General features: G+C 40.5%; 1 protein-coding gene across 1 annotated transcript in view; it reads left to right on the top strand.

The window, feature by feature from the left end:
• Window positions 1-1,323: 1,323 nt before the first annotated feature.
• DOCK3 (dedicator of cytokinesis 3) overlaps window positions 1,324-18,097 on the top strand; it is a gene marked incomplete at its 3' end in the record, with an annotated part of 615,312 nt that continues 598,538 nt past the window's right edge. Inside the window, exon 1 of the mRNA XM_080804908.1 lies at window positions 1,324-1,705. Coding sequence (XP_080661034.1) covers window positions 1,669-1,705 — 37 coding nt within the window. The 5' untranslated portion in view covers window positions 1,324-1,668. The remainder of the gene's footprint in view (window positions 1,706-18,097) is intronic.

Here is an 18,097-nt window from a genome sequence, read left to right as displayed (position 1 = left end):
CTCAACAGGTGTGTGTCAGGTGTTCAAGGTGCTGAGGGACCAGAAAGATGACTTTAGCCTGGAGCTTGCCTTTTGGGAGTTGATAGTCTTACTGGAGAAATAAGGCACAAAAGCACACAACTGGAATCCTAGGCAAAAGAAGGAAGGGTCCAGTCTGTTAGCTGCAGGATCGGGGAAGCTTTCCTGGAAATGAGGCATTGATCTGGGTTTTGAAGAGTGGGGGTGTTCAAGAGTGATATTGAGGGGGCAGCTGGGTGGCTCAGTTGGTTAAGCAACCGCCTTTGGCTCAGGTCATGATCCTGGAGTCTCAGGATTGAGTCCTGTATGGGGCTCCCTGCTCCCCTCTCTCATGCTTTCTCTCTCTCTCAGATAAACAAATAAAATCTTTTAAAAAATAAATCTTAAAAAAAAAAAAGAGTGATATTGAGGGATGACACCAGGTTTTTGACTCCGAAGTGCTGGTAACAGAGATGGGTGGTCCATATGTAGATGGAAAGAAGTCCTGCAGTTGCCAGGATTATCCTGGTCTTTGGCGAATGGTTGACCTAGAGTCACAAGGTGATATTTGCAGAAGTAAGAGGGAACAGATTTTGGGAGGAGGAGATGATGGAGTAAAGTTTCGGGATCGAGCCAGAAACTCTGAATAGCTGGCACGGCAGAAACATAGGAGCAGCAGAGGCGGTGCCCAGGGCAGGATACCAGATCCCAACGAAGAAGTGCTTCCTTACTGTAAGGAAGGCTGCTGTTACTGTTCAGACCCCAAACCTCTACCGCATAGGCCAACTCTGCGAAACTACAGCCAAGGAGGCGGCAGGACTTTGGCCTACAAGGCATCCCAGAGATGAGGAGCCAGGGGCCCGAGTATGCTCCACCATGTTCTCCCGCGGCGACTCCAGCTTTCGGATTTGGCGAGAAGCAGAGTGGTTCCAGGGACCTTTCCGGGGATGGGCCGTGACCACCCTGTGGGTGACACTGGGATGGGTCCGAAGACAGTATCCTTCCTTCTGGGCCCTCCGCTCTCGGACAGGGGTCCCGCGGCAATCTCGGTGTGTCTGGCAGGAGGCACCAGGCACGCAAGCCTCTAGGGGCCTAGGGCCGTCCACCTGCCCAGCCCTCCTCTTCCAGCGCTTGCCGCCGCCAAGGGCGGGGGTCTCGGAGGAGCCAGGCCTGACCCCCGCAGGGCCGCCCAATCCCTTCTCGAGGATTTCCCTCCGCTGGCGCGCGGCGGCGGCGGCGGCGGCGGCGCGTGGGCTCGCGCGCGGGCTCGGGCGGCGCGAGCCCGGGCAGCGCGAGCCCCCGCGCGCCGGGGAGTGGCGCATGCGCGGCCGTCCTGCGAGCCCGCTGAGACGAGCCGAACCGCGGCGGCGCCGGGAGCCGAGCAGCGGAGCTGTGAGGGACCGAACAGCGGCGCGGGAGCAGCGGCGACGGACAGGTGGAGAGCCCTCGGCCGCGCCGCCGGGAACTGCTGGGCCGCCCGAGGAGCCTCGCGGTCCGGACGTGGCGGCGGCGGCGGCATCCCGGACGGCCTGTGAAGGATGCGCCGCCCACTGCCCCGCGCCGCCTGACCGCCCCCGCTTCGGCTTGCGGTGCGCCACAGCCGGGCCCGCGGCCGTCCCCGCCGCGCTGTCGCCCGGCCGCCGCGCCCGCGGGGCCGCGCCCGGCCCGGCCATGTGGACCCCCACGGAGGAGGAGAAATACGGCGTAGGTAGGTGAGGCTCCGGTCTGGTCGCAGCGGGGGTCCCGGGGACGCGCCCGTGCTCTCGGCCCCGTGGCGGCCCCGCCTCGATTCGCGTCCGCGCGCCCCCGCCCCTGCCCGCAGGCTGCGCGGCCTCGGCGTGGGGCGAGCGCGGGGCGAGCTCCGGGCGAGCGCGGGGCGGGGGCGGTGCGGGAGGGGCGCGGGCATGGCGGTGGGAGCGGGTCTTGGGGCGTGGGAGGGCGGCAGGGGGCGCTGGCGGCGCGGCCTCGGCAGGTGCGGCCCGGGAGGGGCGGGCAGGGTGGGCTGGGTCCCTGTGGCTGCGTGAGGTTTGTGGTGTGGGGCACAGGGCAGTTTTACCCAAGAAGCCAAATCCTGGGAATCTTGTTTTCTCCGCTCCCAGATCTCAATTTTAATGAGTTTCCGCACCTGAGTTGATGAGCCGGATGACTGTTTATTTTTGGACTGGAGCCTTTCAAATAAAAGGACAAAAAACGTTGACATCATTTTTCTCCATTTCAAAATTTTGCAGGCATTTGACTGCAAATGTTTGCTCTGTTTTAATTTGTTTTGCCTTCAGTATTAGAAATAATTACCTTACAATGGGAAGTGTTTTTGGACATGTCTAAGTGTTAAGTTTAGTATGTATTATGGTCACAGCTTTGTTAAAAAAACAAACCTGTTTTCATGAGACCATTATTCCTCTTAGAATCCTCTTTTTATCCGTTATAAGTGTTAAACTCCTGAAGCTAAATAATCCTTGTAACATTAAACTTCTGTAAAAAGCATATTCAGTAATTTAAGGAATTGAATGTCAGTTTTCCTTTTATAATAATGTTATAACGTAATGTGAGTGCTTTGTGGCAATAACATGCTAGAAGAGTTCAGGCACATTGCATTATTGTAAGTCATTTGTTATCTTGTTGGGTTAAAAACATTTAAAATGTTGAATGTACAGGTTTCCCTCCCTCCCAAGCTTGTAATGGAAAACTATAGATGGGGAATCTGTCTAAACATAGGCTTTTATTTTCCTTTTTAAACTGCAGTTCAATCAAGATTTAGCTCACAATTTACTACAAAATAACTTTTTAAACTGGCAGTAGTAACAAACACTTAGGAATACCATCAGGCAAGTTATCATGTGAAAATTGAATTTATTTAAATTTAAGGACCTGCAGAGAGATCTGTGCTGGTAGAAAATCCTGTTTTGAAAGGTAACTTTCAGGAGTTTTTAATAGCTGTGCTATAATGACACGGTAACTTATTAGGATGGAAGTGATAAAAGGAGCCCTAGTGTTTGAGTCTCTGTTGAGAAGGAATTGGGAAATGATATAAAGAGCTGGGATTCAGCTCTGGATTCACCATTTTAGAGCATTCTCTAAATACTATATAGATTCCATGAAATGAAGAGTTGATGGTTTATTTTATCCATATCTTGCTTTTAGGGCTGCTGGAGTAGAATAACAAATAATTGATGTGAAAGTAGTCAACTGTTCAGTGGCACCTAAGTGATAATTTCCTTTGGAGAAAAACCCTTGAGTAGTAGGGAGTTAGCCAAATTCTGAGTCCTGGCTTCTCTTTAATGGTGTTGTGGGCAAGTTATTTAACATCATTTTCTTAATGTTGTAAGTGGGGGGTAATATTTACCTACAGGGTTGTGAAAATCAAACGAGAGCATACCAAGTGCTTAGTAAGTGTTAATTTCTTCTTTTCCCTTTAGTACTTAAAGTAATAATAACACTAGGTATTTCCTCTGATGTGTTCTTAGAAGGAGGCAGTGCAAGGTAATTACGATAGGCATATGTGAATCTCAGAGTGCTAGGATTTGGTGTGTGATTTAATCAGAAAGATGGAATGAAATTCTTGAATTCTTAGGACTGTGAATTTAGCTTTAGAAAAATGGTTATTTCCTGGGAAGGGGCACAGTATTGGGCACAGGTGCTTGGTAAATGAGAGAGACAGTTATTCTGAAGACATTAACAGCTGTGATTTAGTGTAATTTAGATGCCTTTGCTGCCAAACAAGGCATCTCTTTTTTCTATTTCCCTCACAGCTTTCTTCTACTGTCCCTTCCTCAGTTATGATCTGAAAGATTGTTCAAAACTCAGGATGCATCTCTTTCCATAAACATGTTAGGGATACACTCCTAGGCCTTTTATCTAATAAAATCCATTTCAGCCTATAAAGTAGCTTAAATATTGTACTTATAATAAGAAAAACAGTGAATCAAAAATAGTACGCTAGCTGCATTATTTAATTGCTATCTTGAAAATCTATGATTATTATTCCTATGAGAAAATATTATGAGTTTCAGCTTTGATTTTTATGACCAGCTTGGAGCACAGGTTTCTATCTCTGCTTGCTAATCCATAATCCTTATAGCAGGGAGGGAAAACTTGTACCCACTTCCTACCAGTTTGGAGAAACTGCTTGGATGTTAGTGAGGGAGGGAGTCCTCTATTGCAGCAGTACAGAGGAGTTTTATTTTTCCTTACTGCAGCTGTTCATCTGTATTTGACATTGGTAAGGTGTTTGAGATCCTGTAGAAATATCTTACTAGCTTTTAATTTTTATAAATGTAGGAATTCTGTACAACGTTTTCAAATTAGGTGATATCTGGGCTTCCATTTTCATTGTAATATTCTGTGGTTAACTTTAGGTGAAGGGGAGAAAACTGTCCTTTTTTGAGGTTTAGTCATGGGCCAGTGTGCTGCTAGGGATTCTCAGTTAGGTTACACCATGTAGATTCCTAGAGCAGTTCTAATGTTATCTTCATCATACAGATGAAGAAACTGGATTTTAGAAGTTGTTAGTGCTTTTTTGCCCTTCAACAATTGAATATTCTCCTTAATTTTCTTCCTCTGCAATATTTTGTGATATACTTGACTCTCTTGCTATCCTTCTCTAGTATTAAAGGGGCTGTTTTTTTGGGGGGGAGCTGTTTTGTTTTGTTGTTGTTGTTTTTCTGAACCTGTAAGCCCAAGTTCTGACTCCTTATGTCTCCCTCTGAGGTTCTCTGATCTCTTGTTCCCATGAATGTTTGGAAAGCCCTTCGTCTTTCCATTCTTTATTTTACCTTTCCAAGAAGCTTCCTGTACTAAAGTGCATTAGGTGAGAACAGTCCAACTATTTTTGTGAAACACTTGTCTTTTCCCATATCGATGGCACCCGAACTACTAAATATAGAAACCAAAGACCAAGAGAATACTTTTCTCATTCTTTAACTGCAGAAGCAGTAGCAGTAGCAGCAACAAACACCAATAACAAATAAAATAAGAATGTTTATAATTAACTTCTAAAATAGAATAGCAGCAAAAGTTTGAATACATTTGTACTAGCTTGGCATTCTAGGAGTGGAAGCTTGCCTCACGTCATCATCTTATTTATTTTACTGTCATAAGGTAATTTTTTTTTTAAATATCTCAGGGCATTGGTTGCTGATTTTCTAATCCACACTTTGTAAACCATGACAGTTTTTCCTTATTACCAACCAGAATACCTTGTATTTTAGTTTTGTAATGTTTTATTTGCTTGTTTAATTAAAAAAGGATTTATTTATGTTATATTTATTTTTATCTAATTTAAAAAGTAATTCATATTTTCTGCCTAACTTTTACCAGATTTTCCCCAGGTAGAAAAAAAAAAGCATTAAAAAAAAAAAAAGCCTTGAGTCCTTAAAAGAAATTTACCTTGTAAGGATCCTGTAGTGCAGAGGCAGCTGACGGTGGGGAGGGAATAGGTCGATGAAACCCTACTGGAAAGAACCAGTGATCACAAATTTCAGTAAATCTGTTGGTAAATAGGCTAATACTCACTGAACTAGTGTGAAGGCTGTGGGCTTTTTAGTTACTTGTTCCACGAGGCAATCCCAGTCTTTGAAGCCTCCAAAAGGGCCACTTATATCTCAGAGGTAAAGGCATCCACTAGGGCAGAGAAGTGAGGATGTCCTGAAGAGTGAGGATGTGCTTGATGTTTAATGATTGGATTTTAGTGTTTACAGGGAACTTCCAAATCATGATTCTACTTGAGCCTTACACCATAATACCACCTCTCCCCTCATTTAAAAACTGATGAGAAAGAAACTTTAGTTGAGAGAAGTTAGGTGACTGGTGTAAGGAACTTAAGCCAGTAAGTGCTGAGTTGAGATTTGAACTGATGATTTTGGGATTCTAAGCCACAGCTTCTTTGATTACATCATGTTGCTTTGAAAGGAATTCGTCAGTAGTGTATGTCTTTGGCTCGAAAGATAAGGCATTCTCTACAGACTTTTCAATTTAAATTGGATAGTTATACTTAAGGAATTTTTTTTATATTAAACATTTATATAAGACGACCTGGTATTTATTGTTCTGCTTCTAATTGTAATGATTTACATTGCTAATGATAGTACACATTCAGGGCATGATGAGTCAGAAGGCAGGTTTTTTTTTTTTCATGTTCAGTTAGCCAGCATATAGTACATCATCAGTTTTTGATGTAGTGTTTTAATGATTCATCAGTTACATACAACATCCAGTCCTCATCACAACAGAAGGCAGGTTTCTGTTTATTTGTTTATTTATTTTTGTTATTTTCTTTTATTTGAACAGCTTTATTGAGGTATAATTGATAGACAAAAAAAGCTCATATTTTTTAAAATGAGCTTTGATTCATTGATTTTGTTATGTTAATTGTACATCATTAGTTTTTGATGTAGAAGACAGGTTTTTAAACAGTCTGTTGGATTGTATTGTCTTTTCTTAAGACAGTTAGTTGAGAGGAAAGAGTTGAATTTAGCAACTATTTTTTGAGTGCCTTCTCAAACCAAGAGGTCTTTGTTTTGGTCTGTCATTCTGTAAAGCAAACAGGAAATAACCAACAGGAAATTATCAACATTTTTAATAGAAAAGTCATTATGCAACTACAGAAGTAGTCTATTCAGATGTTACAGTTCATTTTATCATGCAGTATCGTAAGAGAATGTGCTTTAGAAACAGTAAGCTAAATTATAAACATGACACCTTTTTCTATCTAGCATTTTTAGAGACATTTGAAAGCATAACCCTCTCAAAATAATGGTCATTGAGGTGGAAAGTACTACGTATCATTTTTACATTTTTTACATTGGCGCTAAATTTTAATTTTTTAGTAGTTTGTATTTGGAAACTTTTCTTTTGAAATCTATGTCTTTATTCTTTTTTTTTAAAAAAGATTTTATTTATTGCTTGACAGAGAGAGAGAGATATCACAAGTAGGCAGAGAGGCAGGAAGAGAGAGGGGGAAGCAGGCTCTCTGCTGAGCAGAGAGTCTGATGAGGGGCTTGATCCCAGGACCCTGAGATCATGAGCTGAACCAAAGGTAGAGGCTTAACCCACTGAGCCACCCAGGCACCCCATGTGTCTTTATTCTTGATGAGAATGATCCGAAATTATTCCCAATGTGTAAGAATTATTGGATATGCTATATTAGGATTTTAATTCCAGTGTTATGCTTTTACTCTAATGAACAAACCTGTTTATGATTATGCTCTTGACTCTTGCATAACCCCTCTTGACAGATTTTGTATGGAAAGGCAAGATTTTTTCACATAAAGCCTCTAGGAACTTAAAACATTTTTCGTAAATACATTGCCAAATTATTTTAGCTGTGGTCTAGGTTCTTGCGGTTGATTTGCTATATCACACATTAGGATATTCTAGTAGAGATAATTACTGTGTTGGGAAATGTCATTCAGAAGTTTCCTGTTTTCCTACTTTTCTGCAATGGAATAAAATCCCAACCTCCTGCTTCCATCTGTTTCTCCTTCTCTCTTCAAAACTCATTCATAGCTCTTACTCATTGGTGAGTGAGAACCAAAATGGATGGAAGAATTAGTGTATGATGAATGCAGAACTTTATATTATAGACAGTATATCTTAGACTGATGTGCATTTGGCCTTTATTCAGATATCATCTAGTGACAATGCCCTCACCATTTTTTGGGACAGCCCCATTTTATTATTTAGACAGATATGATTTGAACATTCTTTCTTATTTAATAGGCTCCCTGTAATTTCTCATAAGTCCATTGTCTGTGCCTACATTTAAGTAATTTGCTTTATAGCCTTTCAGTAATTCATAGCACTTTAGAACTTTATGTAAAGGATCTTAAAGATATTGGTTTAAACACTGAGAGACCACCTTACACCAGTTAGAATGGCCAAAATTAACAAGACAGTAAATAACATGTGTTGAAGAGGATGTGGAGAAAGGGGAACCCTCTTACTCTGTTGGTGGGAATGCAAGTTGGTACAGCCACTTTGGAAAACAGTGTGGAGGTTCCTTAAGAAATTAAAAATGGAGCTTCCCTATGACCCTGCAATTGCACTACTGGGTATTTACCCCAAAGATACAGATGTAGTGAAAAGAAGGGCCATCTGTACCCCAATGTTCATAGCAGCAATGGCCACAGTCGCCAAACTATGGAAAGAACCAAGATGCCCTTTAACGGACGAATGGATAAGGAAGATGTGGTCCTTATACACTATGGAGTATTATGCCTCCATCAGAAAGGATGAATACCCGACTTTTGTATCAACATGGACGGGACTGGAAGAGATTATGTGAGTAAAATAAGTCAAGCAGAGAGGGTTTCACTTGTTTGTGGAGCATGAGAAATAACACGGAGGACATGGGGAGATGGAGAGGAGAAGGGAGTTGAGGGAAATTGGAGGGGGAGATGAACCATGAGAGACTATGGACTATGAAAAACAATCTGAGGGTTTTGAAGGGGCGGGAGGTGGGAGTCTGGGTGAGCCTGGTGGTGGGTGTTATGGAGGACATGTATTGCATGGAACACTGGGTGTGGTACATAAACAATGAATTCTGGTACACTGAAAAGAAATAAAAAAAAAGGGGGGGGGCTCCCGTGTGGCTCAGTGGGTTAAAGCCTCTGCCTTCGGCTCAGGTCATGATCCCGGGGTCCTGGGATCGAACCCTGCATCAGGCTCTCTGCTCAGCCGGGAGCCTGCTTCCTCCTATCTCTCTGCCTGCCTCTCTGCCTACTTGTGATCTCTCTCTCTGTCAAATAAATAAATAAGATCTTTAAAAAAATACGTGGGAGGCGCCTGGGTGGCTCAGTGGGTTAAAGCCTCTGCCTTCGGCTCAGGTCATGATCCCAGGGTCCTGGGATCGAGCCCCACATCGGGCTCTCTGCTCAGCGCAAGCCTGCCTCCCCCCTCTTTCTCTGTGCCTGCCTCTCTGCCTACTTGTGATCTCTGTCTATCAAATAAATAAATTAAAAAAAGAAAAATACGTGGTTTAGGGCTCTAGAACTAAATAAGTCTAGTTGGAATAGCTAACATTCATTAAGTGTTTACTACGTGCCCAGAACTTTCATATTATGGCTCAGATTTGCTTTTTTCAGCCTCATCTGCAGTCCTGCTTGTACTTTACACTTTAGCCAAACTGAACTTTCTCCAAGTCTTTCTGTCTTCAATTAATTATACCAGTGCTGCCATGTGCCAGAACTGTTTGCCACCTATTAAACAATTCTTGTTATTTACTACATCATGTCTTATTCATGTTATTCCTTTTATGTAGGGTCCTTTTCCTTTTCCATGTCTCATATTTTTTCTTGCCTAGTGAGACTCCTTTCATATATAGCTATCTTTGTAAATCTTTTTCTAGACCCTTGACCTTCTCTTTCTCCAACCAGATAGATTTTATTCTTTTAAATTCATGAAACTTTGTACCTTGCAGTGGTATATTTATTTTGTCCTCTTCCACTAGACTAATGTCTTTCTAACTTTTGACTATGTTCTGCAATAAGAAATACATTTAAAATTGCTATCTCTTTTGTGTGTATGTATATCTACATATACGTATACATATATACATGTATATGAAAAAGTTAAAGTTTGATGATACAAGACTGTGTACTTTGTATAATGTACTCTGATATTTTCTTTTCATTTCTACTTCATTAAGAAATAGTGGTGGCAACTCAATGGATTTTGTGACCCGGGGTTGAAAAAATACTGATTTAGGCTATAAACTCTTTTAAGTAGGGATCATGCCATATTTATATTTGTATTTTTGACAGATATAATTCAGTGCCAGGCGTGTAGAAGGTTTTAAACATATATTTGTAGTATTGAATGGAATGTTTTAAATTAATGTGGCACAAAGCCTGATCTTCCTAGGCTTTTGGCTACCATTTCATACTAATTATTCATATTGAAGTTATAGTAATTAAACTCTAGGTTTTATTTTACATGAACTGAAGTCAATCTAGATCTCTTCAACCTGAACTTCTATGATTGATGAGAATCATAAATTTAAAATTCGAATTTCATTTTATAAAGATTTTGTATTTATTTCTACTACATTTCATCAGGGGGAGCATATTTGATTTGACCCTGTTGGTTCTAAGTTGGTGGGGGCTAGACGTATTTGGCTCAGCAGTTGAACCTGTCAAATCTTTTTGAAGCTTGAGTTTTTGATCCCACATATTACTTTTTCTTTGAACCTTTATCTACACAATTGATAAACTTGTCTTCTTTTTCCAAGTGGCTGATAAAAGTGTTAAACAGAATCAGAAAAAATTTTATGATCTAGTGGGAAGTGTCCAGTTTACAGACAAATAGATTTTGCCATGTTGTATTCTGAACACAAATTATCTGGGTGACCCCTGAACATGTTATGAAATTGCCAGCTGTTGCCACCTTTGTGAACCTGGTAGTGTTTGGGGTTAGGGTAGGCTCTATAGCCAAGGAGGAAAGATGTTGCTAAGAGGTCTATGTGGCTGTACTTTAAGTGTGGAGGACAAGGAAATTTTAGCATTAGAAAGATGCTTTTTTTTTTTTTAACCCCCAATGTGTGGTTTTTATTTTTATTTTAATTTTTAAAATTTTTTACCTTATTAAAATGTTCTTATTTCATCTGTTTCTTAGTAACATATAATGTATTATTTGTTTTAGGGGTACAGGTCTGTGATTCATCAGTCTTACAAAATTTACAGCGCTCACCATAGCATATACTCTCTCTGATGTCTATCACCCAGCCATCCCGTCCCTCCTACCCTCCTCTTCTCCAGCGACCCTTGGTTTGTTTCCTGAGAGGAAACCTGAGATTTCCTGAGATTAAGAGTCTCTTATGGTGTGTCTCCCTCTTGGTTTTGTCTTGTTTCATTTTTCCCTCCCTTCCCCTATGATCCTCTGTCTTGTTCTCAAATTCTGAAATTCTTTGTATCAGTGATATCATATGAAAATTGTCTTTCTCTGATTGACTTATTTTGCTTAGTGTAATACCCTCTAGTTCCACATCATTGCAAATGGCAAGGTTTCATTTTTGATGGCTGTGTAATATTTCATTACATATACATACCACATCTTCTTTATCCATTCATCTGTTGCTGAATATCTAGGCTCTTTCTGTAGTTTGGCTATTGTGAACATTGCTGCTATAAACACTGGGGTGCATATGCCCCTTCAGATCATTACATTTGTATCTTTGAGGTAAATACCCAGTAGTGCAATTGCTGGTCATAGGGTAGCTTATTTTCATCTTTTTGAGGAACCTCCATACTCTTTTCTAGAGTGGCTACACCAGCTTGCATCCCCACCAGCAATGTAGGAGGGTTCCCTTTCTCTGCATCCTCGCCAACACCTGTCATTTCCTGACTGATGTGAGTGGGGGTATCTCATTGAGATTTAGATTTGTATTTCCATGATCTGAGTGATGGGGAGGACTTTTTAATGTGTCTGTTGGCCATTTGGATGTCTTCTTTGCAGAAATGTCTGTACACGTCTTCTACCCATTTCATTCTTTTTTTTTTAAATTTAAGATTTTATTTATTTAATTGACAGAGACAGAGAGAAAGGGAACATAAGCAGGGGCAATGGGAGAGGGAGAAACAGGCTTCCTGCTGAGTAGGGATCCCAATGTGGGGCTCGATCCCAGCACCCTGGGATCATGACCTGAGCCAAAGGCAGATGTTTAATGACTGAGCCACCCAGACACCCTTTCTGCCCATTTCTTGATTGGATTATTTGCTCTTTGGGTATTGAGTTTGATAAGTTCTTTATAGATTTTGGATACTAGCCCTTTATTTGATATGTCATTTGTGAATATCTTCTCCCATTCTGTCAGTTGTCTTTTGTTTTTGTTGACTGTTTGATTTGCTGTGCAAAAGCTTTTGATCTTGATGAAGTCCCAATAGTTCATGTTTGCCCTTGCTTCCCTTGCCTTTGGCGATGTTTCTAGGAAGGAGCTGCTACGGCTGAGGTCAAAGAGGTTGCTGCCTGTGTTCTCCTCAAGGATTTTGATGGATTCCTATCTCACATTGAGGTTTTCCATCCATTTTGAGTCTATTTTCGTGTGTGGTATAAGGAAATGGTCCAGTTTCATTCTTCTGCATGTGGCTGTCCAATTTTCCCAACACCATTTGTTGAAGAGACTGTCTTTTTTCCATTGGGCATTCTTTCCTGCTTTTTCAAAGATTAGTTGACCATAAAGTTGAGGGTCCATTTCTGGGTTCTTGATTCTGATCCATCGATCTAGTTGTCTGTTTTTGTGCCAGTACCATACTGTCTTGATGATGACAGCTTTGTAATAGAGCTTGAAGTGTGGAATTGAGATGCCACCAGCTTTGGTTTTCTTTTTCAACATTCCTCTGGCTATTCGAGGTCTTTTCTGGTTGCATATAAATTTTAGGATTATTCTATTTCTTTGAAAAAGAATGGAAAAGAATAGGTATTAATTCTTCTTTGAATGTTTGGTAGAATTCCCCTGGGGAGCCAACTGGTCCTGGGCTCTTGTTTGTTGGGAGATTTTTGATGACTGCTTCAATCTTCTTGCTGGTTATGGGTCTGTTCAGGTTTTCTATTTCTTCCTGGTTCAGTTTTGGTAGTTTTTCTGTCTCTAGGAATGCATCCATTTCTTCCAGATGGTCTAATTTGCTGGCATACTGTTGCTCATAATATGTGCTTATAATTGTTTGTATTTCTTTGGTGTTGGTTGTGATCTCTCCTCTTTCATTCATAATTTTATTAATTTGGGTCCTTTCTCTTTTCTTTTTGATAAGTCTGGCCAGGGGCTTATCAATCTTATTAATTCTTTCAAAGAAGCAGCTCCTTGTTTCATTGATTTGTTCTACTGTTCTTTTGGTTTCTGTTTGATTGATTTCTGCTCTGACCTTAATTATAGCGCTTTTCCTGCTGGGATTAGGCTTTCTTTGCTGTTCTTTTTCTAGCTGCTTTAGGTGTAGGGTTAGGTTGTGTATTTGAGACCTTTCTTGTTTCTTGAGAAAGGCTTGTATTGCTATATACTTTCCTCTCAGGTTCGCCTTTGCTGTGTCCCAAAGATTTTGAAGAGTTGTGTTTTCATTTTCATTTGTTTCTGTGAATTTTTTCAATTCTTCTTTAATTTCCTGGTTGACCCATTCATTCTTTTGTAGGATGCTCTTTAGCCTCCATGTATTTGAGTTCTTTCCAACTTTCCTCTTGTGATTGAGTTCTAGTTTCAGAGCATTGTGGTCTGAAAGTATGCAGGGAGTGATCCCAATCTTTTGGTACCGGTTGAGACCTGATTTGTGACCCAGGGTGTGATCTATTCTGGAGAATGTTCCATGTGCACTAGCACTAGAGAAGAATGTGTATTCTCTTGTTTTGGGATGGAATGTTCTGAATGTATTTGTGAAGTCCATCTGGTCCAGTGTGTCATTTAAAACCTTTATTTCCTTGTTGATCTTTTGTTTAGATGATCTGTCCGTTTCAGTGGTCCCCGACTACTATTTTATTATTGTCGATGTGTGTCTTTGATTTTGTTATTAATTGGCTTATATTATTGGCTTCTCCCATGTTAGGGGCATAGATATTTAAAATTGTTAGATCTTATTGTTGGATGGATCCTTTAAGTATGATATAGTGTCCTTCCTCATGTTTTACTATAGTCTTTGGTTTAAAGTCTAGTTTGTCTGATACAATGATTGACCACCCCCCTCCCAGCTTTCTTTTGATGTCCATTAGCATGGTAAATTGTTTTCCATCCCCTCACTTTAAATTTGGAGGTGTCTTTGGGTCTAAAGTGACAACCTGTTGATGGGTCTTTTTTTTTAAAAATCCATCCTGATACCCTGTATCTTTTTTTGGGGTATTTAACCCATTGGTGTTCAGGGTAACTATTGAAAGATACAAACTTAGTGCCACTATATTGCCTGTAAAGTGACTGTTACTGCATATTGTCTCTGTTCCTTTCTGGTCTGTGTTACTTTTAGGCTCTCTCTTTGCTTAGAAGATCCCTTTCAATATTTCCTGTAGGGCTGGTTTGGTGTTTGCAAATTCTTTTAGTTTTTGTTTGTCCTAGAAGCTTTTTATCTCTCCTTCCATTTTCAATGAGAGCCTAGCTGGGTATAGTATTCCTGAGTGCATATTTTTCTTGTTTAGTGCTCTGAATCTATCATGCCTGTCCTTTCTGGCATGCCAGATCTCTCTGGATAGGTCTGCTGCCAATCTAATATTTCTATCTTTGTAGGTTACAGACCTCTTGTCCAGAGCTGCTTTTAGGATTTTCTCTTTGTCTCTGACACTTGTAAGTTCTACTATTAGATGATGGGGTATTGACCTATTTTTGTTGATTTTGAGGGGGGTTCTCTGTGCTTCTTGGATTTTGATGCCTGTTTCCTTTCCCAAATAAGGGAAGTTATCTGCTATAATTTGCTTCAGTATATCTTCTGCCCCTCTCTTTCTTCTTCTGGGATCCCAATTATTCTAATATTGTTTCTCCTGTGGTATTACTTATGTCTTGAATTCTTCCCCCTCCCCCGATCCAGTAGTTGTTTATCTCTCTTTTTCTCAGTTCTTTATTCTCCATCATTTGGTCTTCTATATCACCAATTCTCTCTTCTGCCTCATTTAACTTACCAGTTAGAATCTCCATTTTTTATTGTACCTCATTAATAACCTTTTTGATTTTGACTTGGTTAAATTTTAGTTCTTTTATTTCTCCAGAAAGGGATTCTCTAGTATCTTCGATGCTTTTTTCAAGCCCAGCTAGTATCTTTATAACTGTCATTCTGAGCTCTGGTTCTGACATCTGACTAATGTTCATATTGATTAAGTCCCTGGCTTACAAGAGGTACTGCCTCTTGTTGTTGTTTTTGAGGTGAGTTTTTCCATTTTGTGTTTTCATCCAGAGGAGAATAGATGAATGAGAGAACAAAATGCTAAAAGAGTAACAATGATTCCAGAAAAATACACACTAAACAAATCAGAAGAGAACCGAAGTCCAGGGGGAAAGGAAAGGGGAAAAAAAAGACAAAAAGGAAAAAAGAATATTATCAGGCTGGTGAATAGAACAGAGCCACACACTAGATTCTGGGTGTATTTTGGTCAGTTAGAAGAAACTGCCTCCCAAAATTTTAAAGAAAGAAAAACATATATATATAAAATAAGTGTAAATATGATGAAGTGATGGAATATGACTGTAAAGATATAAATTTAAAAAGATTTTAAAAAATGAATTATTGGGGCACCTGTATGGCTCAGTGGGTTAAAGCCTCTGCCTTCGGCTTGGGTCATGATCCCAGGGTCCTGGGACTGAGCCCCACATTGGGCTCTCTGCTCAGCAGGGAGCATCCTCTCCCCCCGCCCCCGCATGCCTCTCTGCCTCCTCGTGATCTCTGTCTGTCAAATAAATAAATAAACTCTTAAAAAAAGGAATTATTAAAAATTTGGTTGAAAAAAGAGAGAAAAAAATTAAAAAAATAAAGGAGAGAAAGTGATCAGGCAGGAGACTAGAACTATACCATACACTAGATTTAGGATATATTTTGTTCTATCAGAAGAAACTGTATTCCAGAATTTGAAAGAAGGAAAAGCTCATACATATGCAAAAAACAACGTTAAATTCAATGAAGGGTTAGAATACGATGGTAAAAATGAAAGTTAAAAAAAGATTTTAAAAAAGGAATTGATACAATAAAATGTTGGTTGAAAAAAAATTAATAGAGAAATAATTTAATGCATATAACACCCAAAAGATTAGTGTCCTTAATTTATAAAGCATTCTTATGAATCAGTAAAAATTTATTACTCTTTTGGGGTTCACACACTTCTATTATAGTAACATTCATTTAAGAGCTAAAATGATATACTCCTATAATAATTTTTTTCTGCTGAAAGAAAAAAAAAAGAAAAAGGAAAGAAAAATTTAAAAAAGCAAAACAAAAATAAAATTAAAAAAAAAAACTCTGGAAGACTAAAGAATCATGGGTAAAAAGCCATGAATTCTTTGTGCAGTATTCCCCTAGCACTGGAGTTTTGCAGTTCCTCTTTGAATGGTAAACTTAGTCTTGGCTGGATGTTCTTGGTGATCTTCTAGGGGAGGGGCCTGTTGCAGTGATTTTCAAATGTCTTTGCCTGAGATGGAATTGTACCACCCTTGCCAGGGACCAGTCTAAGTAATCTGCTCAGTTTGCTTTTGGTAGCTTTTGTTCCCTGGAAGCTTTCCGTAGAGCTTTGGAGGATGGGAATGAAGATGGCGACCTCCCAATCTCTGGTCCCAGAGGAGCCAAGAACTCGCCTCCCCCCCCCCCCCAGTGTGCTCTCAGAGCAAAGCAGTCAATCACTCCTGTCTCCCTGGTCTCCAGCCACACTCCATGCTTACCCGCCTGTGACTTAATGTTTCTATCTCTGGCACATGATCCTTTTGGTGTTTCTAACCCAACAGATTCCTGCAGCATGCTCCTGGGCTGCTCCTCCCGGTGGAGGAAGAAGGTTCTCCTTGGATCTACTGCTTGTTGGACCCCTGCTGAAAGAGCAGGGGCCCAACTGTACTGCGGATCATGGTTTATGACAACCCCGACCCGAGAGCCCACTCCTTGGGTGCTTCTTTGCAGCTGGCTTCTCTTCTCCAATACTTTGGAGCTCTGCCACACTCAGGCACCCCCGGTCTTTCTGTGACCCTGGGGGTCCTGAGACCACATTGTCCCAGTGAGGGTTCCATGCCCCTCTTAGCCACTGGAGCCACATGCCTCACCAGAGCAGACTTCTAAAAGTTCTTGATTTTGTGTTCCACTGCTGTATCACTTGCCGGGAGCCGGCTGATGGAGGCTACCTCCCCTGTGGTCTGTCTTCCCAAATATCCCCACGGATTCACTTCTCTGCACATCCTGCCTTCCAGAAAGTGGTCAGTTTTCTGTTCATAGAATTGCTGCTATTTTTTCCATTGATCTCCTGTGGAGTTTGTAGGTGTTCATAATGGTTTGATAACTATCTAGATGAATTCCTGGAACCAGATGAAATTTAGGTCTCCCACTCTTCCACCATCTTGCTCCTCTTCTCAGCCATTAGAAAGATGTTAAGTCAAAAACTAATAATGTACTGTATGGTGACTAACATAACAATTAAAAAAAGAAAGGTGTTAAGTCCATTTTTATCTTTTGTATGAAATCTCACATACATTTCATGTACAGGAGGAAGGGTGGCACCAAACTTTTCTTGAGTTTTGTTTTTGACATTGTCTTCACATTTCCTACTCTAAATGCTGGGCAACTCAACTCACCTTTTCCAGACAGGCTTAGAACTTTCCTATCTTTGTCACTTTGCTTAGGTTCTTATAATATGATGGATGCAGTGATTACCTTTCTCTGCCTGGGGAATGCCAACTTAAAAAGCTCAAATGTCATCTCTTCGATGGTTCCCCCCCTCTGCTGGATATAAATAAGCACCGCTGCTTGCTCCTGCAGCAGTTGGTCCAACCTCTGTATGGCACTTTTCCCTTTGGATGCTTAATTGCATCCCTTTGCCTCAGAGGATTGAGATTCTCCAGGACAAGGAACTTTATATTCATGTTTGTAACCTCAGGACCTAGCACATAGTGAGTGATCAATAAATGGTTAATTAGGAGTCCAATCTAGTGAAGAGTTTTATTTTGCTTTGTTAATCCTGGTAGTATTTTTAAAGTCAGGGTGTAAATATAATAATATTTAGTTGTTAGAAACTTGTGCCATCATGAATATACTTTATTTCCCTCTTAGCCTTTCTATTTCTTGAGCCAGTTATTTCAAATAACTGACTTTGGGTGGCAGCTTTAGAATTCCAGTATGAATCCATTTCACCTAGAGCTTCACAGTTATCACAACAATGATTCAGAAATCTTGTAGCATATAATTGGGATGTAGTTTGAAATTACCCCAACAATTCTTCTTTCATTTGACATCTTTGGGGAAGCTGTGTTTTGGATGAATGACTTTTCCAGAGAACTCAAGGTTAAACCTTTGAAAGCATCAAGAAAAGATTTTGTCTTTTTTTTGTTGTTGGAATTTTTTCTAAAATGTAATCTATTCTTCCCTGTATTGTGAATTCAGTATGTGGAACACATTCAAGCTTTCTCTTTTTTTCTATGTAGCATTTTCCTTTTGATTATGCAAGATATGTATTCATT

Source organism: Martes martes, assembly GCF_963455335.1.
Source record: "Martes martes genome assembly, chromosome: 1".
NCBI lineage: Eukaryota > Metazoa > Chordata > Mammalia > Carnivora > Mustelidae > Martes > Martes martes.
The sequence above is the reverse complement of the archived record's forward strand: the minus strand, read 5'-3'. Positions and strand labels throughout refer to the sequence as shown.